Source organism: Talpa occidentalis, unplaced genomic scaffold (genome assembly GCF_014898055.3).
Source record: "Talpa occidentalis isolate TD23 unplaced genomic scaffold, MPIMG_talOcc4v2.1 talOcc4.10, whole genome shotgun sequence".
NCBI lineage: Eukaryota > Metazoa > Chordata > Mammalia > Eulipotyphla > Talpidae > Talpa > Talpa occidentalis.
Genome location: NW_023600993.1, coordinates 17,564,122 through 17,588,692, shown reverse-complemented (window position 1 = coordinate 17,588,692; position 24,571 = coordinate 17,564,122). Strand labels below are relative to the sequence as shown.

Sequence of the window (24,571 nt, the reverse complement as noted above, 5' to 3'; positions counted from 1 at the left end):
TGTTGTGCAAATCTAATTTTCCAGTTGTTTAAGGTAGGAGTGCAAAATCTGGTTCCTATTATTTGTTCAAGGCAAGACTCAGAATTCCTCTTTGATGTATTTTAAAAAACATAAACAATCCAGATAAAGTATGTGCAATTAGTAATTAAATCTACTTAAACTTAATCCCAAGTAGCTAGGTTTCACTCCTACCACAACTAGAAAGTCTCTGGTCTCCAGGAGCCTGACAGCCAGGATAGCATCCTCACATATTTTAATTTGTCCTTAGTCTTGAGCATCTTATATTAAGAGCAAAAGTTAGAACAAACTTGTGGTTGAAATAAGGTAAAGTTTACTGGGTAATTCTTTGGGCAGATGGTTTTGCATGAGGGCATACAGTTTTTATATTATGGGTGCTGAAACTAATGATGTGTACTTTAAACTTTAGAGACAGAAACTCAGATGACAGGTGGTATTGAAACCATTGAGTCAAATTTGACTCATAATTCATTCTTATTATTAGTTTTCCTTAGAGAAACAAATATTGTCACATGTAAGACTCCAAACTCACAGAACTATGAAGTCATTTGAAGATTTTATGCAATGAAAAAAAATCGTACTTTTAGACATCTTAAAGGTCAGGTCATCATACCTTACGGAGCTAACATAGGCCTTCAGTTCAATACATTGTATATAATGATAATCATAGCCTTTGAAGTGTTTACAGAAGTCTGTACACTTTACTTTTATAATAAAGCCACAAGATCATGAGGGTCAGAAGTACTATCTCCAACTTAGAAGTAAGGCTACCAATTCATCGAGTGAGAGCTAAGCAATGCTAGTTTCCTTGATGTCTTCAAAACTCAGTATAATTTGCTTCCTTTGACTTAATTTTTTTAAACATGACAAGGTATAATCTCCATTGTGCCCATGAAATGCCTGACACTGCTGAATCTAGTAAGGGACATCATAAGGTTTGCTGAAAAAGTTGCCTATAAGGAAGGGTATGTTATGACTTAGAGGAGTCAGGCAGGCTGCTGTGCCATTCAGTGCAGCAGCTTAGAGCTAAGCAATATAAATCTCTCTATGGATCAAATTCAGTATCTTCATTTAAAACCCGGTCATCCATACCCACAACAAAGAAATTCAGAACATCAAAATAAGATTATTGTGCTATATGCACTTACTACTGCTTTGCCAATACTAATAAGAGCATAGAACTTTACATTTAATATATTTTGCAAACCAAATTAAAACTAAAACAAGAAACTGTTTAACTGGAGAAAGAGGCCATGGTATTAAGAAGGTATGTGTTGGCTGAGAATGACAACAGGTCAGCATTGACAACATTATTCAGTGTGTGGACAGATTTTCAGAGCTGACACCTGCCCTCTTTTGAGAGCTGATGGCGCTGGTCCTGCCTTGGATGCCAGAACAAGAGCTGCCACCTTGGCACATAAAGTGAAGGGGACTACTCCAAGGTTATATTAAGGTTATAGGCATTACAAGCTAAGTTACGGTAGTATAGAGATAATAATAGAGTGCTTTTAAAATAAAAATAAAAATAAATCAACAAGAAAATTTCGATTATTAAAAAGAAACATTTGGGGGCTGGAAATGCAGATGAAAGAGAGGAGAGTAACAGGGAAGGGGAGAAAGGATAAGGAATATCCATGGAAACATACACCACTAGTTCTGTCCTAAAGAAATAAATATATGCTGGTTTACTTCACTATGCCTTTGGCTCCAGCTCAGTGATCCTTATAAGGATGGGGTAGACTTATGAGAGAGGAGTCAAGTGAGAGCCTAGGGGGAAGGAGAGTTTGTGCCTTTGTACTCTGAAACACAAACTACAGATCAATTTTAATATTGTAAACGACATGAATGAAGCTCATCTTAGGGGCTAACAGGCACAGGTCACAGATAAGAAGTATTGTAGGATCACAAAAGGTTCTTGTGAGGTTCTGGTGTCTGTTGTGAAAGATAATGTGGCAGATACTATTTCAAGTAACCTCTGAAATGGTTCATTCTTTCTCTTAACTATTTTTTTTAATCAGGATTCATGGCAGAGGCAAACTTTCGAAGGCAGTAAAGCACAAGCTGATGGGAAAAAGGAAGCAAATGCCCAGTGGTTCATACTGCTTTGGCACATCTATTTGCGGGCAGAAGGAGAATTTAATGCTTTGCCTTAAAATTATCACTCTTCCTGGGGGGCAGGGAGAGGGCCAGCCCAAACCCCACAAACCTGCCTATTCTAAATGGGTTCTGCCACCCACCACATCAACACAAAACATGAGACTTTAATGGGAAGGAACTTCAATACAACTAGGAAACAATACAGGAAAGGCAAAGAATCTAGTTTCTAAATCAAGCACCCAAAGTTACCCGTCCCCTCGTGGGTAAAAGTCCACTCAAACGGGATTGGCCCAGGGCAAGACCCCAAAGCCTGCCACAAGTCTAAAGCATCTTCCAGTGGGGACCCACAGAAAAGGGTCAGAAACAACAAGACAAACCCAGAAGGAAAAGAGCAAAATCAAAATCAAGATAAAAGCTGCCATTGACACCTCCCCACGGGTCTCACCCACATCAGTGTCACCCAGTCCACGATCAAAAGGCAAGCGCAGTTTCTTCACGTGTCTCTAGGCTCCATGCGCCTCCTCCAGGTCTCCTTCTGGCTCCATCCTGTTTCCTTCCTCAGTCTCCTCTGCAGCTTCTTCTCTTCCTGCTCAGCTACACCCTCCCTTGGGTGGGGCAGGGAACCTGGAACCTCCCCCTTTCCTGGGAACCACCCTGTTACATTCCCTCCAGTATTCACACCAGGTCCCTGAGGACATTAGACAACTACTAATAAAAGTATAGAATAGCTTCGTTAACAAATTATCTGGGTTTGAAGAGCCTTTAAAGTCAGTGTGGTTATAGGGGGTCTCCTCATTGCATGGGAGATGTCTATCTCAGAAGGTGGTACTCTTTAAGAGCAGAATTTGACAGCCATACATACTGATAGAAAAGAGATCAGGAGACCATGGCTTCTGGGCTGAGGAATCCTTCTGAATGCAGGGTTGCACTCAACATTCTGGAGGGTATTTTATGCTGTTATCAAATTTTAAAAATATATTCACTTTTTAAATTTACATAAAGTAAAATATCTGCTATGTCATTTATAATCCAGACACAGGTGCTTCTGACAAAAAGCAATATTAGCATGAATAAGAATTAAAATGTGCATGTATACTAATGAAATGCATTGGTATAGTTATTGTAATTGAGCTTTAAATTAGCAATTTACAACCTGATGTCAAAGTGGGAATATAAAAGTGATTGCAGAAGGAAAGCGGACTAATTTTAAGGAGTGAAAAACTCAATACTGGTCCTAAACTGAAACAAACAAACAAACAAACAAACAAACAACACAACTGGGAGAGGGTTATCTGGGGGAATTGGTGATACCTTTGAGTTATATTGCAATTTTTGGATAATTCTAACTCAATCATTTAAATAAAACTTTTTTAACAACTCTAGAATGAGAAGAATTAATGAGGAGTCCCTTTTCACCATTGTAATCTTTTAATCATCTTTATTTAAGAAATAATAAAAAGTTAATTAAAATCTAGACTAAATGCTCTTGACTTCAGAATTTTCTCAGTAAGGGAAAGTCTCTGAATCATTCCTTAGATAAATAGTTCTGAGTAAAAGATATATTCCCATGTGAGTAGAAATGGTCTTTACTTATATTGAGGGCTTGCATCACTTTTCAACTTTTTGTGTCTTCAGAGTCTTTCACTGATAATGACAAAACAAGTACCTGCAACAGTTTCATTCAGGCCCTTGAAGATCATTAGATACCATAGATTGGAAGATAAGGGGAGAAAAAACACCTAAAATACAGACAATTTACCAAATTTTAGTATTAAAAAAGACATTCTTTGATTGGCATAGTGCAGAAACTAAAAAGTACTGATCTAGACCACACTTCACTTCCTTTTTAGTGTTTCTCTAAACAAAAGATAGATCCTTGCTGATTTCTAAAAGGCAAAACCCCAAAAATGACATTTTCTAAAGGGTAACTTAAAAAGAATTTCATCATAGCTCAATATGCACCTTAGCTTTTTAATGAGACCAACTTCCAGCCCAGTAAATAAGAGGTTATTATTGCAGAGCAGTAGTAGAATTTACAAAAGAAAATGTGTAGCAACATAAATCCATGTCTAGATTTATATTAATGAAGAGGCAATAAAATATGCATAGGGAAATGATAAACAGAAGTAGGTTAAAACTAGGGCTAAAAGTTGATGTCAGTGTGTCTAAAATTACACAAGATTGTAAGACAAACATAACTATCAAATATACTTGCTGAGTCCCCTCGAATTTGAGTTTGTAGAGTCCCACGTGAAAACTGACTCAATTCTTAAGTATTAAGTATTAACTCTTAATACTTAACTCTATAAAGAATAAGCATGTGTTATTTTTATATAAAAAATAATCTTCATTGGAAAAAGTTAGTAAGGACAGATTATCAAGAACATCCAGAACCCTTTTTCCCAACCTTTAGACACTGTCACTTTACCATGAAAACTATGAATTTACAAATGACCAGAGTTCACCAAATGCCACCCACATAAAAATTAAAAATTAAAGGCTTCTTTGCTTAGTTACAGTAACTGCAACTTTATTTATTTATTTACTTAATTTATACAAGCACTGGGTACAGTCAGAAGCGTGGGCGGGTGAGAGAATTCACCAGAGTCAGAGTGGGGAGCAGAACAGACAGACCGATGAAGTACACTGCTGAGGGGAGCAGTGGGCACGGCAGGAGAGGTCTGCGCGCCATGTAGGACCCTTGTCCGGTGGCCTGGGTAGAGGCTGTGGGCAGCTTGAGAACCCAGCACTCAACCGCTGCGCCACCGGGGAGGCCCGAGTAACCGCAACTTTAAATTACCTTTCCAGAGAACTGAACAAGCAAACAAAAACCACCCTCAAACAGCAATCTTTCGGGCCTCCCCTGTGGCGCAGTGGTTGAGCACTGGGTTGCGAAGCTGCCCGCGGCCTCTGCGGCGCCGGTTCGATCCCCAGCTGCTCCCCGGCCACCGGAGGAGGGTCCCGCATGGCGCGCAGACCTCTCCTGCCGCCCGCTGCTCCCCTCAGCAGTGTACTTCGGTCCTTCTGCCTGCTCTGCTCCCTGCTCTGGCTCTGGTGAATTCTCTCACCCTCCCGCGCTTCTGACTGTACCCAGTGCTTGTAAAAACAAACAAACAAACAAACAAACAAACAAACAAACAAACAAACAAACAAAAACCAACAATCTTTCACTTAAAAATATTTACTAAACTGGACACAGACTATTCACACATACTGAACTCAGATATGATTGCCCCCAACTCTAACCCATCCACAGTATTTTGAACATGAATGCACGGAAAGGATGTATTCTCTACAAACATGGATGCATTCTGAATAAGACTACAGTTAAAATAGGCAGCCCTGACCTAGGTAACAACCATGCATGTTCCTTAGGTAAGTATATCCTCCTACAGAGGACCAGGAGAGCTGGTACTCTTATGTGCCTTTGCCTAGTGAAGCAGGATTATTCATGCACTGCAGCAAGGTGCTCTTTTCTACAGTTTTTCTTTTAAAATTCTGGCCATGTCATCCCAAGCTAAGAAGACATCTCTAGACCTCCATTTGTCCTAAATTCCCTTATTTACTTGAGTTAGTGTATGAAATGTTCTACTGCAGGAGCCAGTCTGGACAAGATAGTCAGTACTGGAATACATGTGTGCCCATGATGCTCTCAATAAAGAGGTGGTGCTCACTGTATACCACAAAATGGACTCCCTATACCTACCTGCAGACACACAGCTTGACAGGCTTTTGTAGGCTGGCCTAGGCATTTGAGTATGACAAACAATATGACTTATTTGCAGGAATGCCTTCAGAGGGAAGGCATTTAAGGGAAGGCAGTGTTTATTTGTATAAAATAAACTTTGTATTTTTAAGAAAAAGGAGGGCATTCATCATTCAAGTTAATAGACCCTTCATTTGGCAACAGGTTTTTCCATAGGATATGCTCAGGTACATTTAAAATATTCTAAGTTCATAATTTTTTTTCCAGGAGCACTCTTGTTATGGCAAGAAATATGCCTATAGTTTAAAGGAACTCCTATACTGCTTATTATTCATGTTCTTCACCAATACAATATAATCGAACACTCAATACCCATGATAAGCATTAAGCTCCAGGATCTCTAAAAGGATAAATATAAAGAGAAGAAAAAGAAAACTAAGTTATTGCCATTGTATGGGAACAATTAGCCTAACATTTCAGAAGTAACATCTTTCTTGAATAAGAGTTGTGTTACTGACTGCCCAGGCCAAATGCTGAATGGGGGGCTGAGTTGTGAAAGTGAAGACAAATGATATTAACTGTTCAGTTGTTAAGGGTTCCAGATTCAGACATTGATAGAGTTACATTAATTCTTCAAATTCTCAAAATTAAAATAGTTCCCCAAAGATATCACGCACATTAAAATATCCAAATTAAAAAGGCACAGTGCCATACAATCATCCTGATATTTTGTCCACACAAGAAAATTTTTGTACAATTAAAGGAACTTTGTTTTGTTTCATTGGTATGGTTTCATATATGTTATTTAAATGTGTTTAAGCAATTTATCTTCATTTCTCCTTAAAAAAAACAAACAAACAAAAAACAAGACTTTTCATAGCGGTCTACCTTCCACAGTGATACATATTACACTACTCAATAACAAATATTATTACTAATTCTAATGCAGCAACCTTTTCTTAAGTTTACTATATTCTCTCTTTTTAAATGGATTCCCATGAAAACTAATGGTGTAAAATAATATTATCTGAGAATATTTAGCCTTCTAAAAAGAAAACTCTTGGTAATGTGCAAAAATGTCTATACACATATAAAGGCACGTTTTGAAGCTGGGCTCATTATAACCATTATCTCTATTTTTGTGAATGTGTGAAAAGCCTACTCTATCCCTTTCCTTGGCAAAACAGAATTATAGCTATCTAGTTTAAACCTTTTATTAATATTGCCTCTATGTGCCTAAAAGTGCTAAGTCTTAAAATTTCATTTAAAACTTTCTACAAATGAGAAAAAAAATCACTAATCTGGCTAAGCTCTTCATTATAGTGAGGTTTTACTGTACATGCTATTACAGGACACACCAATCAGAGTCCTACAACGAATGAGTGGACAATTGTATAATGGTCAAAAAGAAACAGAAAAGCAGTTACAGACTGCCAGTCAAGGGATTCATCTTCTTATGTTAAGAATGCTGGCAGCACAACTGTTTCCTGGTTCACAGCTCTTCCCTGGGTTGGGTAAGGGAACAGAAGTGAAAAACAGGAACATGGGGATGATAAACAAAAGGCTGTATTTTATTATTTACCAAATGGGAGCAATTTCTTTAGATAAGGGATGACCTATGAAGCTTTGTAGGCACATTTTAAATGTATCCCAATAACTCTCTCTAGCTATCTACATATAGGTATGTGTGTGTATGTATATATCTCAGATCTATCTATTAAAGTTAAAAATTTTTTTGTGGGTCATCATTTCTGGATAGTGATCTATCAGGGTCACTATAAACAGCTAATGCTCTTTTATATTTAGGCAGACTGGATGTTCAAGGAAGACAGAAAACTGGTAGTTATAGTAAAGACTTGACTACACAAAGCGGAAATATCATGGGCTGATTAAGACACTAGTTTTGTCATGCAGTCATCTCTCACCTCCACACGGTAGCTACCAATCCTATTCTGGCAACTCTTTGATTTGATTTTTTTTTTAAAGATTTATTTATTTATGCATGCAAGAACTGGGGTACAGGCCAGAGGTGTGGGTGGTGAGAGGATTCACCAGAGACAGAGTGGGGAACAGAACAGGCAGATTGACCGAAATACGCTGCTGAGGGGAGCAGCAGGCGAGTCAGGAGAGGTCTGCTACGCCATGTGGGTAACAACCTGGCTAGCAAGGGATCGAAACTCTTTGATTTTAGAAGGAACTTTCCCACTTGTTTCACTACACAGCAATCCAAAGTATAAACTCATGATCAGGTAATTTTAGCTTTCCTTTTTTGTTCTGTATTTCCTAGAAAAATCATTTTTTGATAAACTATTACATGTAACTATATTTCTTAACTTACATTATTTTATACCAACAGCCTTTGTAAGATAACCAGTTTCTTTTTTACATAGTAACAGGTAGGGAAATAATCCTTTTAATAGCAGTTGAAACTCACATTTATAAATATACAGATCAAGGTTAGTATTTCAGATTGCTACATTTTAAAACCAGTTTTATGATGACAATCACTTCTGAGAAACTGCTTCAATTTGTAAAACAGAACTATTCTCTTTAATAATGTGTATCTCCTGATTTTATTTATCCCTCTCAATGAATCCTCAATTTTTCTTAGAATCATCACACCATGGACAGCATATTTCCTAACTGTTTTTAGAAAGACTATAGGAACCTGTGGGGTTAGATGGAGCAGTGACCCAGGATACTACAGATGATACTGAGCTTGAACCCAAGTACTTTATACACGTTTTTTGAATTTACTCTCCTCATATTTAAGATACCAGGTAGACTAACGACATATATATATATGTCGTTATATATATATATATATATATATATATATATATATATATATATATGGCTTTCCCTTCTTTGTTTAAGGTGGCAGAGAAGTTAAATAACTATAAATTATGGTCTATTTATACAAATAGCTGGAAGTACTGATGAGAATAATTTGGAATTCAGCATGGAACAATCTAGAAAAGAAGCTAATCCTTCACAAATAAGGAAAACAACATGAAGTTGCCTAGATGTTGTGCACTGTATTTCTATTTTGTATGTGTCTCTTTTTGAAAAAAGCCGTGGACACCAGAAGAAATCTGATGTCTACATAGCCATTGGTAATATCTATTCAAGAAAAAGAAATTTAGGGCCTCCCTGGTGGTGCAGGCAGTTGAGCGCATCGCTGTGAAGCTGTCCACAGCCTCTGCAATGTGGGTCCAATCCGGCCGGCTGCGGAGATACCCACGTAGCGCGGCAGACCTCTCCTGTCTCATCTGCTGCTCCCCTCAGCAGTGTATTTCAGTCAGTCTGCCTGTTCTGTTCCCCGCTCTGTCTCTGGTGAATCCTCTCACTCTCCCGCACATCTGGCCTGTACCCCAGTTCTTGTATCAATAAATAAATCTTTAAAAAAAAAAAAAGAAAAAACAAATTTAATTTTTGCATTCTTCTAAGATAGCATGCTTTGAAAGTAGGCAGTCTTATTTTTTTTTTAAAGATTTATTTATTTATTTATTTATACAAGCATTGGGTACAGTCAGAAGCGCAGGAGGGTGACAGAATTCACCAGTGCCAAAGCAGGGAGCAGCAGGCAAGACAGGAGAGGTCTGCATGCCACGTGGGACCCTCGCCGGTGGCTGGGGATCGAACCAGCACTGCAGAGGCCACAGACAGCCTCACAGCCTAGCGCTCCACCGCTGCACCACCATGGAGGCCCCAGTAGGCAGTCTTTTAAAGCCTAATTTCAGTTAAATATCTGTTTCTAAATGGGCCAAAAATCTATCTTTGTTGAAATAACTAACACTATTTTATAATGTTTATTCAAATACAAAATTTTAATATCTTGTAACATAATTTATTATGTCATTATAGACAGCCCAAAGACACTTAAGTATCTAATAATAAAACTAAGGTATCTGAGAAAATTTATGGGTAAGGGTTATATCAGTTGTTTAAAAATGGGTCATAATTGATCTGAAACAAAGCACTAAGATGAAGAATGAGGAATGAACCATTCTCCCGACCTTTTACAGAAATCTGTAAAAGAGCCACTGGGAGCAAATTCCTCTTTCCCTTTGCTCAGTCCGTTGAGAAGAATAAAGCCCTGCCCAATGAAGCTGCAGCTGTGCTCACCCTCAGTGTAATCACTATGTAAGAGTGAGGATTAATTAGCTCCCATTCTCATTTCTACTTGTTGTTCTAATAAAGATTTGTATAAATCTAAGACTGGGAGTAACTGATAACTTGATTTTTATTTGGAAGATGATGGGGGAGGGGAAGAGTTCATGCATCTGGAGTGATAATTTTGTAGGTATGCTTAGAGCATTTTCATTTGACCTTGCCTGTGCAATTATGCCAGTTTGAAGAGCGGTGGACAAAGACTTCACGGTTGTTTCTGAATGTAGGGCCTTGCTGGCCCGGGCTGCACCAGGAAGCAGTTTATATTCTAAAGACAGATGATAGAGGAATGAAACTCACAGGGTGAGGGTCAGCGCCCAAATGATTTCCTCACAGGGGAAGGGTGCCAAATCACACACCTTCAAAGATCACACTGCTGGTAAGACTAATTTTCGGCAATCAAAAAAAAAAAAAAAAAACAAAAAAACAACAACAACAACAAAAAACTTTACTATGGAAAGTATCAATTTAAAAGTAGACAGAATAGAATAATAAAGCCCTATGAATTCATAAATCAGATTCAGCAACTGTAATATCTCATTGATATAAAATATTAAGCTGATATTTTCTATATCCCTGCCCTCTTCTGATCTTTTGAATTATTTTTAAGCAAATCCCAGATATCAAGGTATTGCATTTGCAAATAGTTGAGCATGTATCTTTAAAAGATAAAGAACATATAAAAATATTCATAATCATAATTCTACTTTATCATGTCTAAAACTCTCTTGCAATAATTCTTTAATATCAAATGCTCAGTTTTCACATATCCAATACTACCCTATAAAAGTCATATAAATTGGGGAGAATTTTTTTTTAATGATATAGTACAGCATTCTGCTTTGAATGAAACACGCTCATTAACACTTTAGAAAGTGAAAGTACTAGACTAGAAATGTAGTAATTAGAATTAGTAAAACTATACCAGATGAGATACTTTTTATATACTTTTCAGAAAAAGGGGGGAAAGCTAGAAATACTTGCTTAAATAAACATGGCATAGGAAAAATGTTGATTTCCTTGTTTTAGCTCATCAATGTCAGTGTTCTCAGGTAGTTCATTGTATATGAGAAAATACCCATTATACATAGGTGTGAAGACCATAAAGATGAGATAAAACAGAACAGAGTTTAACTCTGTATATGCTTCAGAAGAATAATTATGAATAAAAGCATCCCATGAAAAATGGGAATTTGATCTAAACTTCAATTCATTTACACGAATCCTGCATCAGAGGATTATATCATGTTCGTTCATAAAGCAGTACTGAATTCAAGAGTCTAGAAGGCTGGTGTTGACCTTTTGAGCTTGTCATTCTCTGTTCTCTCCTGCCACTCTGTTCTTGGACACTGAGTCACAGTTAATGGAGGCAGTCAGGTAATGTCTGACAAATGAAAGTGCCAGATCAGGCCCAATAAACACTGTGAGGTGTTTATCTACCTAGACCACTGCAGGGGGAACAGAGTCATTATCACTGCTGTACCCACCACTTGGCTGATAACTGTTGGATATTTGCTACCTGAGAGATAGTCATTCCCAAGAGAAAATACAATGGGCACCATGAATTGAGAATTAGGCTTCTTTTCAGATTATAAAACCCCAAAGTGTCAGTGCCTAAGGCAGTGGTATTTGAGATTATTTGTTCTATCATCTCAATGAAATTAAACTTGAGTTGGTATTTATCAGTCATCTACTGTATTATCATCCCATGGCCTTAATGTTCTGGGAAATAACATCACCATGAATCCATTACTGTCAACAAAGGGCTTTCACATACACCATCTCATTTTAAACTGGCAGGATTCCTGTGATTTATGTAGGGTTGATAATCTCCATTTTAAGTAAGAAACTAAGGCCATGGGAGGTTAAGTGACTAGTACAAGGTCACACAACTAATAAACAGTGGAACTGTTTTATACATCTATATTTGCTTATCTTAAATATCATGCAATAAGAATGTGTAGCCCTACCCTAAAATACATAAGAATTGTTTCTGAATGGACCAAAACTCTTGAAAGAGATGAGTGCAAATTATGAGAAAAGTATGAAAAAAAATCAGTTTCTATAGGAATAAGAGAAAACACTTTTTTAAATTGGTTAAATCTGTATCATTATTGGGGGAGGTCTACTATGAGTGGCTAGCATTTCTGGAATTAAAATAGCTCCACAGATTCAATACTCATGTTCTATATCAAACTTATTCTATGATAATTTGAAGATAGGATAGATTGAAATTTACCTTAAATCTAGAAAAGAAAAAAATCCACAGAGACTAGAGGTGTATCAGGTAAAAGTGTGAAATAAATCCACTAAAACAAAAGAAGGGACATTTTGACTTGTTTACAATAAATAACTCATTTTAAGACTAGATGTATGACCGTACACATGATGTTGCCAATTAGGAAGTTTTTTAAAAAAGATTTATTTTATTTATGTATGCATACAAGAGCTAGGGTGCAGGCTAGAGGTGTTGGGGCGGGGATGAGAGGATTCACCAAAGACAGCATGGAGTAGAACAGGTGGATTGACTGAAATACACTGCTTAAGGGAGCAGTGGGCAAGTCAGGAGAGGTCTGCTGTGCCACAAGGGCCAGCTCCCTGGCCAGGGATTGCTCGAGCTGCAGTGGCTGAGGATAACTTCATAGTGCTGAGACTTAACCCCTTGTGTCACCAGGGAGACCCAGAAAGTTTGTTTATAATGTGTTAAAGCATGAACATTAGTTTGTGAGCATGTATTTTACTTATAATATTTAATTATTATATTAGACCACCTCTAGATAGTAAAATTTAAGGAACATTATTATCTTTAGGCTTATTCTTACTAACAAAAGCATTATTTTCAAAATCTGCTTCTTTTTATTTATCTGGTTTTGCTTAAAGTAGGGATGATTTTTATATTTATGTTTTTACAGAACGCATCTATAATTTTCTGAGACACTGAAATTCTAATTCACTGAACAGAAATTTATTTGATTGCTGAGAGAAGGCCTTGGTGGAACAAACATTTCTTTTAAGCAGGAATTATACAGAGAACAGACTCTGAAATACAAGTTGATTTAGGACAACAGGCCCATTTCAGCTGACTGGGAGACCAAGAAGGTCTGGTTACCACTGGGAAAGGACTGTCTCTCCTCACTGAGTTTTCTAAGGGTGAAGTTATACCTATTTTCACGTATAAGAAATGAGAACTTTTTACTACTTTAGTTCCCCTAAGTGCCTCATTAGTAGTAAGGTCTCAAAAGTTTCTTTAGTTCCCTCAGTTTTATTAAGATATAATTGATACACAATACTACATAAGTTTAAGGTGTACAGCATAATAACTTGAGATTGAAAATTTCTTGAGCACTAACCTCTCCAAATTTTCTCTTTAAAAAATTCCCATCCAGGCCTCCCTGATGGCGCAAGGGGTTAAGAAACAACCTATGAGGCTGTCTACAGCCACTGCAGCACAAGTTCAATCCCTGGATGGCCAGGGAGCAATCCACATGGCGAAGCAGACCTCTCCTGACTTGCCCACTGCTCCCCTCAGCAGTGTATTTCAGTCAATCTGCCTGTTCTGTTCCCCACTCTGTCTCTGGTGAATCCTCTCACCACCCACGCCTCTGGCCTTTATCCCAGCTCTTGTATGTATAAATAAATAAATCGTAAAAAAAATAAAATAAAAAATTCCCACTCTAACTTTTAGGAGTGGGAGGGCACATTCAAGTCCATGTTCTGATATTTCCAGGAGGACTGCTTGGTCTAGGCCACATATAGAAAAATGCCTTATAATATTATCTCCAATGAGGTTACACATGAAGAGACAAACAGAACTGAAATAGAAATAATGAGACTGAAGGAACAAAATATTTGTCATTCAATATCTGGGGGGAGTCTGAATTAAAAATACTTTATAATGATAGTGCACAATTATATTTTATTTTTGGTGTTGAATGCATTAATTTGCAATAGCTATCCTAAATACATCACAATATAATTATACTGTTTTATATTTTTTCATTAAAATTTTTTGTTACTGAAAAATAATATAAAAATTGAAAAGAATAATTTCTTCAAGTTTTATAAACTAACTAGGAGCTTAAGAGAAACCCTGATTCCCACTTATCATTTCTCTTTTGTCTAAAGCTTCACTTACCTAGTAAATAGTTTGCTTCTGAATAGGAAAGATGGCATCTTATGGAATATTAAATCAGACATTAAACACTCAAAGAAGAATGTTCTACTTGAGAACATCAATGAAAAAAACACCAGCTATTGCTGGAGTTTTGTATTTTTCAAAACAAACCCAATAATATGAAGAACTGGCAGCCAGTTTGTCTCTCAGTTAAAAAAAGCTGGTCAAAGACACATAACCACATATCCAGGAGCATACAGGAAGCAGGAACTTTCAGCATTATGCACACCAGCAAGCCACAAATACTTGATCATAAACTCTCTTTTATTTTCCTGGTAAGCTGTATTTCCTTATTCACTTTTTGGGTATATCCTAGGTTAGCACCATTCAGCTTTTTTGTTCTAATAGCTTGTCAGAGTGCACAGTTATTAAGATGCCAAAAGGTCACGTCTGTGTAGTGCTGCCCGGCTGTTATCAGATTTTAATAGCCCACATTTCTCAAATTAACATCTTCTGGTAGGAAACTAATTAAAGATTAAGCTATTCAATTTGAATTTTTATTATTATTTAGCAGCATAATTTAATGCATTCTTTAAATGCAGTACTCCATCTACAATGATTTTTCATTAATTTTTATCACACCATGCTTTTTCCTTTCTTGGCAAGTAATAGGTCTTAAAAAGACTAATGAGGAGACAATATAAAAAGAAAGTAGTTACATTCCATGGAAATTTAAAATCAATAATAATAGTAATAGCAGTAGTAGTGTTGGTAGTAAACAATTTACCAAGGTCTGATATTTAAGTCATAAATAGCTTTAATTCAACAATGGATTTAAAGGACTTACCAGGGTTGCAATCTGTAAGAAGTGAGCAGATGGAGAGAAGAACTTTAGAAATGGTTAGGGCTGGACTCCAGTTGTCCTTTAGGATGTCCAGACAAATAACACCCTGGCTGTTAATATTACAGTGATAGATTCTTGTTCGGAAGGTAACCTAGGAGAAAATGCAAAGTTGTTAGAAATACCTTTTTTAGACAAAATATTCCAAGTGTTATTGGTTAAACTACATTTATAATTTTTCCTTAGGCACAACAGAATATTCGGTAGTTGGAATCATTATTTTAGGACCTTTAATTCTGGGCTCAGAAAACTAAAGTAAAATCATGACATTCTGTTTTCAGATGGAGTCTTATCAATGACTAATGTTCTGAGGATTGAGTTCACTCCTATGTTCATTACAATACTATACACAATAGTGAAGTTATGAAAACAAGCTAAGTGCTCAAGGACAGTCTAGTGGATTAAGATAGTGTGGTAAATACACACAGTGGAATACCACTCAGCTATGAAAAAAGATGAACTCTTGTGACTTGTGACAACATGGATGGAACTGGAGGGGATTATGCTAAGTAAAATACGCCACAAAGAGAAAGATAAATACTGGATAGTTTCACTCATATGTGGAACATAAGAAACAAAACAAAGGGTCAAACCAAACCAAAACTATAACCTAGAAATAAGACTTCCCAAGTGGAGAGGGGGAGGGTGCAGAGCAAAGTGTGGTGGGGGCCCAACAGATTATGGTGGAAGACATTATGGTGGAAGTCCTCTTGGTGACTGGGTTGTGGCACTGCACATCTGAAAAGATATGTTCCTTTTCTCTGCATCATATACAGTGTTGTAAACCAATGTTACCTCAGTTAGGAAAATGCCATATGAAGCATCAAACGACTTAACATATTTCAAATAATTATTAAGACCACAACCTATCACATAATGGAGTGCTTCATCATATGTTTGAACACTGAAAAACATATTTTCAAATAATTCTTGGAGCAAAGAAAACAAAGTCAGCTAATTTATAACTGAATGACAACGACAATTTCGGGTTGCCAATACCATTATCTGTGATTCAGTTTTAACAGTTTCAAGGGACAAATCTAGTTTCGACTGTACATATTAGAAAGAAAGATATTTAATGAATTAAAGTGTCCAACTAAGAAAAGAAAAAAAAATAATCACACAAAAGTTAATGAAATAGAGAACATCCAGTAATATTAAAATTTTGTAGAGTGCCTATATCTTAAAGTGCTAGAAAAAAGAAAATATTTTCATGATCCAACATAAATGAGTGACTTTTACATATAATTTAAAAAACCTATCAGATATTGATAGGTTATTCTGAGCCAGTTAATCCTCAGATTTGTGTGATGACCGCCACCACCAAGACACAGACAAGACACAATTCCATCACAAACATCCTCTGTGTTATTCCTTTAATAGCCACAGTCACCTTCTTCCTTTCCCTATTCTTTTTTTTTTAAAGATTTATTTATTTATGCATAGAAGAGCTGGGGTACAGGCCAGAGATGCGGGGTGGGGGGGGATGAGAGGATTCACCAGAGACAGATTGGAGAAAAGAACAGGCAGACTGACTGAAATACACTGCTGAGGGGAGCAGTGGGCGAGACAGGAGAGGTCTGCTGCACTGTGTGGGTTGCTCCCTGGCTGGGAATTGAACTTGTGCTGCAGAGGCTGCATATTGCTTCACAGTGCGGTAGTTAACCCCTGGCACCACCAGGGAGGTCCTTTTTCCTTATTCTTGACAACCACAACTCTGTTCCTCATTTCTGTAATTTTGCCTTCTTTTTTTTTTTTTTTTAAGATTTATTTATTTACGCATACAAGAGCTGGGGTACAGACCAGAGATGCGGGGGTGAGAAGATTCACCAGAGTCGGCGTGGGGAACAGAACAGGCAGATTGGCTGAAGTACACTGCTGAGGGGAGATATAATTTTGTCATTTAAAAAATGCTATAAAAACTGATACACAACTTTTTCATATTGGTTCTTTTCACTCCACAAAATTCACTGAGATCCAGCACAGCTGTTCTATGTGTTAACAGTTTGCTCCTTATTGCTGAGATGTACGCCCTGGAATGAATGTATCAGTTTGTCTAGCCACTTATGCAATGAAGGACAAATGGGTTATTTCCAGTGTTAAGCTACTATTCTTTCTTTTTTTTTTTTTTTTTTTTTTAATAATAAATTTTATTTTTATATTCCCCATACAATTGCAGCCCCCCCATTCTGACCCCAATCCCTCCCCTCCCACCCCCGCCCCCCTAAAAGTGTCTCTGGTTCGTAGTTTTTTGTTGATTTTGATTTTCACTTTCTTATAGTTATTCGTTTTCCTGGTCCCTTATTTAAGTTTTCTAGATTCCTGCTATGAGTGAGACCATCCGGTATTTTTCTTTTTCTTTTTGGCTTATTTCGCTGAGCATGATCCCTTCCAGTGCCATCCATGTTGCTGCAAATTGCATGTGTTTATCTTTTTTGAATGCTGAGTAATATTCTATGGTATATATGTACCACATCTTCTTGATCCAGTCATCTATTTTTGGGCATTTGGGTTGTTTCCAAAGCTTAGCTATTGTAAACAGTGCTGCTATAAACATAGGGGTGCAGGTGTTCTTTGGAATTGATGTTTCTGTGTCCTTTGGGTAAATACCTAGGAGTGGAATTGCTGGATCATATGGAAGCTCTATGTTTAGTAGGTCCAGAAATCTCCACACAGCTCTCCACAGTGGTTGGACCAGTTTGCACTCCCACCAACAGTGCACAAGAGTTCCTTTTTCTCCACACCCTCGCCAACATTTGTTGTTGCTAGTTTTTTTAATATGTGCCATTCTCACTGGTGTAAGATGGTATCTCATGGTAGTTTTGATTTGCATTTCCCTGATGACAAGTGATGTTGAACATTTTTTCATATGCCTGTTGGCCATTTGCATTTCCTCTTCAGAGAAGTTTCTTTTTAGCTCTTCTGCCAATTTTTTGACTGGATTCTTTTCTTTGTTGTTGTTAAGTCTCATCAGCTCTTTGCAGATTTTTGTGATCAGTCCTTTATCATTAGTGTTGGGTGCAAAAATGTTCTCCCAGTTGGTGGGGTTTCTCTTTGTTTTTGTTATTGTCTCTTTTGCTGTGCAGAAGCTCTTTAATTTGATGTAGTCCCAGCTGTTTATCTTCGCCTTCACTATCACTGCTTTGGGTGATGTGTCTGTAAAGATGTCTTTGATGTGCAAATCACGTAGTGTTTCGCCTATATTTCCTTCTATGTATTTTATGGTTTCAGGTCTTATGTCTAGTTCTTTAATCCATTTTGAGTTGATTTTTGTGTATGGTGTGAGGTAGTGGTCAAGCTTCATTCTTTTGCATGTAGCGACCCAGTTTTCCCAGCACCATTTATTGAACAAACTTTCTTTGCTCCAATGCATAGTCTTTGCTCCTTTGTCAAAGATTAGTTGACCATAAATCTGTGGGTTTATTTCTGGATTTTCTATTCGATTCCATTGGTCTGTATGTCTGTTCTTGTTCCAATACCATGCAGTTTTGATGATTATGGCTTTGTAGTAGAGTTTGAAGTCTGGGAGTGTGATGCCTCCATTCCCTTCTTTTTTTTTCAGTAGAGCTTTGGCTATTCGGGGTTTTTGGTGATTCCATATGAATTTCATCAATAATTGTTCTATTTCTTTGAAGAATGACATTGAAATTTTGATTGGAATAGCATTGAATCTGTATATTGCTTTTGGAAGGATGGCCATTTTAATAATGTTTATTCTTCCAATCCATGAGCAGGGGATGTCTTTCCATTTCTTTCTGTCTTCTTCTATTTCTTTTAACAGTGTTTTATAGTTTTCTTTGTATAGGTCCTTTACCTCTTTTGTTAGATTTATTCCCAAATATTTGATTTTTTTTGTTTCAATAACAAAAGGGATGGTTTTTTTGATTTCTTCTTCTTCAGATTTATTGTTTGTGTATAGGAAGGCTACTGACTTTTGCGTGTTGATTTTGTATCCTGCCACTTTACTGAACTGATTGATGAGTTGAATTAGTTTTTCTGTGGACTTTTTGGGGTTCTCTGTGTATATTATCATATCATCTGCAAATAGTGATAGTTTGACTTCTTCTTTTCCTATTTGGATTCCTTGGATGTCTTTCTCTTGTCTTATTGCTCTGGCTAGGACTTCCAGTATTATATTGAAAAGCAGTGGTGAGAGTGGACATCCTTGTCTTGTTCCAGATCTTAATGGAATTGCTTTCAGCTTTTCACCATTGAGAATGATACTGGCTGTTGGCTTGTCATAGATGGCCTTTATGATGTTGAGGTATGTTCCTTGTATCCCAAGAATTTCAAGGGCTTTTATCATGAATGGGTGTTGCACTTTGTCGAAAGCTTTCTCAGCATCTATTGATATTATCATATGGTTTTTATATTTCTTTTTGTTGATGTGTTGGATAACGTTGATTGATTTTCGGATGTTAAACCATCCTTGTGTCCCTGGAATGAATCCTACTTGGTCGTGGTGAATTATCTTATGGATGCATTGTTGGATTCTGATAGCTAAAATTTTATTGAGGATTTTTGCATCAGTGTTCATTAGGGAGATTAGCCTGTAGTTTTCCTTTTTTGTGTTGTCCTTGTTTGGTTTTGGTATTAGTGTAATGTTGGCTTCATAGAACGTGTTTGGTATTGTCCTTTCCTTCTCAATTTTTTGGAAGAGTTTGTGAAGGATAGGCACTAATTCGTCTCTGAATGTTTGGTAGAATTCATTTGTAAATCCATCAGGTCCTGGGCTTTTGTTTTTGGGGAGGTTTTTGATTACCATTTCAATTTCGCTAATTGTAATTGGTCTGTTTAGGTGCTCTATTTCTTCTTTATCTAGCTTTGGGTGATTGTAGAGTTGTAGGAATTTGTCCATCTCCTCTAGATTGTTAAACTTGTTTCCATATAACTGTTCATAGTAGTTACTGATTATTCTTTTGATTTCTGCTGTGTCCGTTGTGATTTCTCCTCTTTCATTGATGATCCTGTTATTTGTGCTTTCTCCCTTTTTTCCTTTGTGAGCCTGGCTAGGGGTTTATCTATTTTATTGATTTTTTCAAAGAACCAGCTCTTGGGTTTCATTGATCTTTTGGATTGTTTTTTTAGTTTCAATTTCATTTATTTCTGCTTTTGTTTTTATTATTTCTTTTCTTCTACTGGTTTTGGGGTTTTTTTGTTGTTCTTTTTCTAGATCTTTGAGCTTCGAGATTAGGTTGTTTCTTTGAGTTCTTTCTTGTTTTTTTGATGTGAGCTTCTATGGCTATATATTTTCCTCTTATTACTGCTTTTGCTGCATCCCATACATTTAGGATATTGGTGTCCTCCTTGTCGTTCAATTCAAAAATTTTTTTAATTTCTTCTTTGATCTCCTCATTAGTCCAGTGGTCTTCCAGTAGTGTGGTTTTTAATCTCCATGAGGTAGGAAAGTTCCTTGCCTTCTTTTTATGGTTTATTTCTAGTTTGATGCCTTCATGGTCAGAAAAGATGGTTGATATGATTTCAATCTTGGTGTATCTGTTGATGTTTGTCTTGTGCCCCAGTATGTGATCGATCCTGGAGAATGATCCGTGTGCGCTTGAGAAAAATGTGTACTCCGTTTTTTTGGGGTTTAGTGTTCTATAGATGTCTGTTAAGCCCAATTGCTCTAGGTCCTTATTTAGAGCTTTGGTTTCTTTACTTATTTTTTGTCTTGTTGATCTATCTATTGTTGATAGTGGTGTGTTGAAGTCTCCCACTACGTATGTGTTTTCTCTGATGTCTGTTTTCAGAGAGGACAACAGTTGTCTGATATATTTTGGTGCTCCTTCGTTTGGTGAGTATATGTTAATGAGTGTTATTTCTTCTTGAAGTATTGTCCCCTTGATCATAATGTAGTGACCATTGGGGTCTCTTTTTATCTTTTTGAGTTTGAAATCTGTTTTATCTGATATAAGTATAGCTGTTCCTGCTTTCTTTTTTGGTCCATTTGCTTGTAGGATTGTTTTCCATCCTTTAACTTTGAGCCTATTTTTATCTTTTGTAGCTAAATGTGTTTCCTGGAGACAGCAAAAGGTTGGGTTTTGTTTCTTAATCCAGGCTGCAACTCTGTGTCTTTTTATTGAAGAGTTTAGTCCATTTACATTTAGAGTTAATATTGATATGTTAGCATCTGTATTTGCCATTGTGTTAGTCTTTCCTTTGATTTTATTTATTTATTCTTTTAATAACTTTTTTTTTTTTTGGCCTTCTTTCATTGTTATTCGTCCCTCTGAGGTTCTGGCTTTAGGACTCCTTGTAGTATTTTTTGGAGTGGGGGTTTAGTTGCAATGAAATTCCGGAGTTTCTGTTTGTTTGGGAAGGTCCATATTCTTTCTTCAAAGAGAAAGGAGAGCTTTGCAGGATAGAGAATTCTTGGTTGGCATCTGTTTTCTTGGAGTCTGTTGACTATGTCCCTCCATTCTCTCCTTGCCCGTAGTGTTTCTTCGGAGAAGTCTGATGTCAGCCTGATTGGCTTTCCTTTGAATGTTATCTGTTTCTTCCCTCTTGCCAGCTTCATTATTTTTTCCTTGTCCTGGATTCTTGGGAGCTTTACTATTATGTGTCTTGCTGTATTTTTCCTTTCGTTGTGGAAGTTTGGTGTTCTTCTTGCTTCTTGTATATCAATTTTCAGCTCCTTCTTCACATTTGGGAAGTTCTCTTCAATTATCTCCTGGAATATTTTCTCTGTTACTACATCTCTCTCCTCTCCTTCTGGAATTCCTATAACTCTTATATTTCCTTTCCTCATGGAGTCAGATAGTTCCCGAAGTCTTTCTTCATTCTTTTTCCTTCGTACTTCTTTTTCCTTTTCTGTTTTGGTTCTTTTTATTTCTGTGTCTTCAAGATTACTTATTCGTTCTTCCATTTCATCTATTCTGCTTTCATTGCTTTTCCCAGAATTCTTTAGTTCTTCCATTAATTCTTTGATCTCCTGCATTTCTTTTACTTCCCTCTTTAGGGACTCAATTTCATTCTTCTCACCATTGTTTTCCCTCTCTAGGCACTCAATTGCATTCTTCTGATCGTTGATTATTTTTCCCTTATCATTGTTTTCCTTTATGACTTCTGTCAGTTTTTTAATCACGGCAATTTTAAATTCTCTTTCTGGAAGGCTCAGAAGTTCTTCCAAGTTACTGTCGTTGCAATCTGGGGGCTGCTTTTCTTTTTGTGGTGTGCTTTTTCCCTGGGGAGTTGCTAGGTTGCGTGTGGTTCTTCTCCTCCCTACTGTCTGTTTTCTAATTTGCCGTATGCGTTGGGACACTGTGTAGTTGGGACTGGCCGGCATCTTGGGTGAGCTTCTCTGCTCTCCTCTGGTTCCTCCAGGAGTCATCTGTCAGTTTCAAGCAGTCTTTACTGGAGAAAGGTCCCTGTTCTAAAATGCCGATGTGGGGACACACTCCCCTGTGCGCCTGGTCTGCCCCGGCGGTGGGTTCCTGCTCCCCCTCTGGGCTTGGACTGCAGGCCAGAGGGGGTCTGGCGTGGGCGAACTTCCCCCGCTCACCTCTGGCTCCTGAGGAAGCCTTCTGCAGGTAGTCTTTACTGAAGAAATGTCCCTGTTCTAAGATGGTGATGTGGGACACACTCCCTGTGCGTCCGGTCTCAGGCACACTCTTCTGCACGCCTGGTCTGCCCCGGCTGTGGGTGCTCGCTCCCCCTGTGGGCTCAGACTACTGGTCGGAAGGGGCCCGGCGTGGGCTAACTCCCCAGCTGGCCACTGGCTCCTTTAGGCGCCTCTGCTGGCTTCAAGTCGCTAGGTGGCGCCAGAGATCTCTCCTGGAGCCCTTGGGGAGCTGATTTTCCACCCCGTGGGACAGGGAATAGAGCGGGAATGGTAGGGTAAACCTCAACGGCTTTGGGGTGCTGTGTCTGCCTTGTGCCCCACCATCGTGGGGAACCCACGCCCCTAGTTTCGTGCCCCGGGTGTCAGTTCCAAAGCCCTCAGTTCCAGGACTCAGCCTGTAGCCCAGTTCAGTGGCGCAGGAATGGCACCTTTTGAATCCCGGTCCCGTGCCTGGGCGCCTGGGCCTGCTCACTCAGTGAGGGTCTCCGCGTGTCTCCCCGCAAGCCTAGGTCGCAGGCGCAGGGACCTGGGCAACTGCGATCTGGATCCGCGTTTGCTTTTCAACTGCACTGCTTTTCCGCGCGCGATCCGGATACCGATCCGCACTTGGTTTTCCAGGCGCCGCTGTTCTGCGCAATCCTGACCGCGATCCGCGCCTGTTTTTCCAGCGCGCCGCCTTTCTGTGCAAGCTTACTGGGCAGCCTGGGGCTGTGTGCTGGGGCTGGTCTCCTCCCCGGGGGCGGGGTCTCTCTTCAATGGCGCCCGGAGCTGTTCGATCACCGCCGCGGTGGATCCTGCAGGGTTCTCCACAGCTCCCGTTCACGGGGTGTGGTGGCTGAAATAGCTCCTTTCCACTCACAGTCCCGCTTGCTGCGTCGTTTGTTCTTGTTGGTCGTTTTAGTTTGTTGTTTTCCTCCTCTCTGCCGGTGGAGAGTGCAGCGTCTGTGGGCGGGGGAGGGGAGCAGGGTTCTGCGCTTCCCTCCCTTCTAGTCCTCTTTTATGGCCACTTTCTTCTTCGGGCAGTTCGCTGGCATCACCCGTTTATCTTCCGTGTCCCGGTTCTCACTGGGACCTGCCGCTTTTCCTCCCTAATAACTTTTTTTAATGGGAGATCTTATTCGCAGCGTCTCCTCGCCGCCATGTTGCTCCAAGCTACTATTCTTTCAACTGAAGTCCAGTGCAGCTTTTGCTGCAAAGACAAAGTCCACTGTTTGTCAATCAAATGCCAAGGCATCACAGGCTAGTGCTCAAATAGACAAGAATCTCTTTGAGGGGTTATAACATCCTATATAGCGCTTTAGGTAAAAGAGTACTTTATACTTTAGTACCATAATGGAAAGCTGGAAAATTGGAGAATATTTTGAGGAAGGAGATATTTTTAGTATCTTTTTGCCCCATAATGTTACTTTACTAAATTTATTTATAGTTTAAGATTATTATTTCAGAAGAGATTTCACACAGGTCAAACTAATCATTAAAAATAATATTTAGGGCTTCCCCGGTGGCACAGCGGTTGAGCGCTGGGTTGCAAAGCTGCCCGCAGCCTCTGCAGCGCCGGTTCAATCCCTGGCCGCCGGCGAGGGTACCACATGGCGTGCAGACCTCTCCTGCTGCCCGCTGCTCCCCTCAGCAGTGTACTTTGTCAGTCTGCCTGTTCTGTTCCCCGCTCTGGCTCTGGTGAATTCTTTCATCCCCCCCCCATCCCTGGCGCTTCTGACTGTACCCAGTGTGTGTATAAATAAATAACTAAATCTTAAATTTAAAACCCTGGTTAAAAAAAAATTATATTTAGTAATCATTCTATATGTGGCACACACTACAACATAATTTTTTTTTTAATTGTTACTATGGCCTGTTTAAATTCTGAAAAGAACTTTTTAAAGGTATGACATGGTCACAACAAAAGTATTCCACAATCAAGGCAAAACCTTGCTGATAACAGCTCTTGAAACAGCCAGCATTCTTTTCTAGACCCTGTCAACAAACCTACAGGAAATAGAC

General features: G+C 38.5%; 1 protein-coding gene across 2 annotated transcripts in view; it reads right to left on the bottom strand.

Annotated features, from left to right (window-relative positions):
• UBE2E2 (ubiquitin conjugating enzyme E2 E2) overlaps positions 1-24,571 on the bottom strand; it is a 296,676-nt gene that overhangs the window by 23,113 nt on the left and 248,992 nt on the right. For both annotated transcript variants that reach the window (XM_054692116.1, XM_054692154.1), the window contains exon 5: positions 14,956-15,103. In XM_054692116.1, coding sequence (XP_054548091.1) covers positions 14,956-15,103 — 148 coding nt within the window. The remainder of the gene's footprint in view (positions 1-14,955; positions 15,104-24,571) is intronic.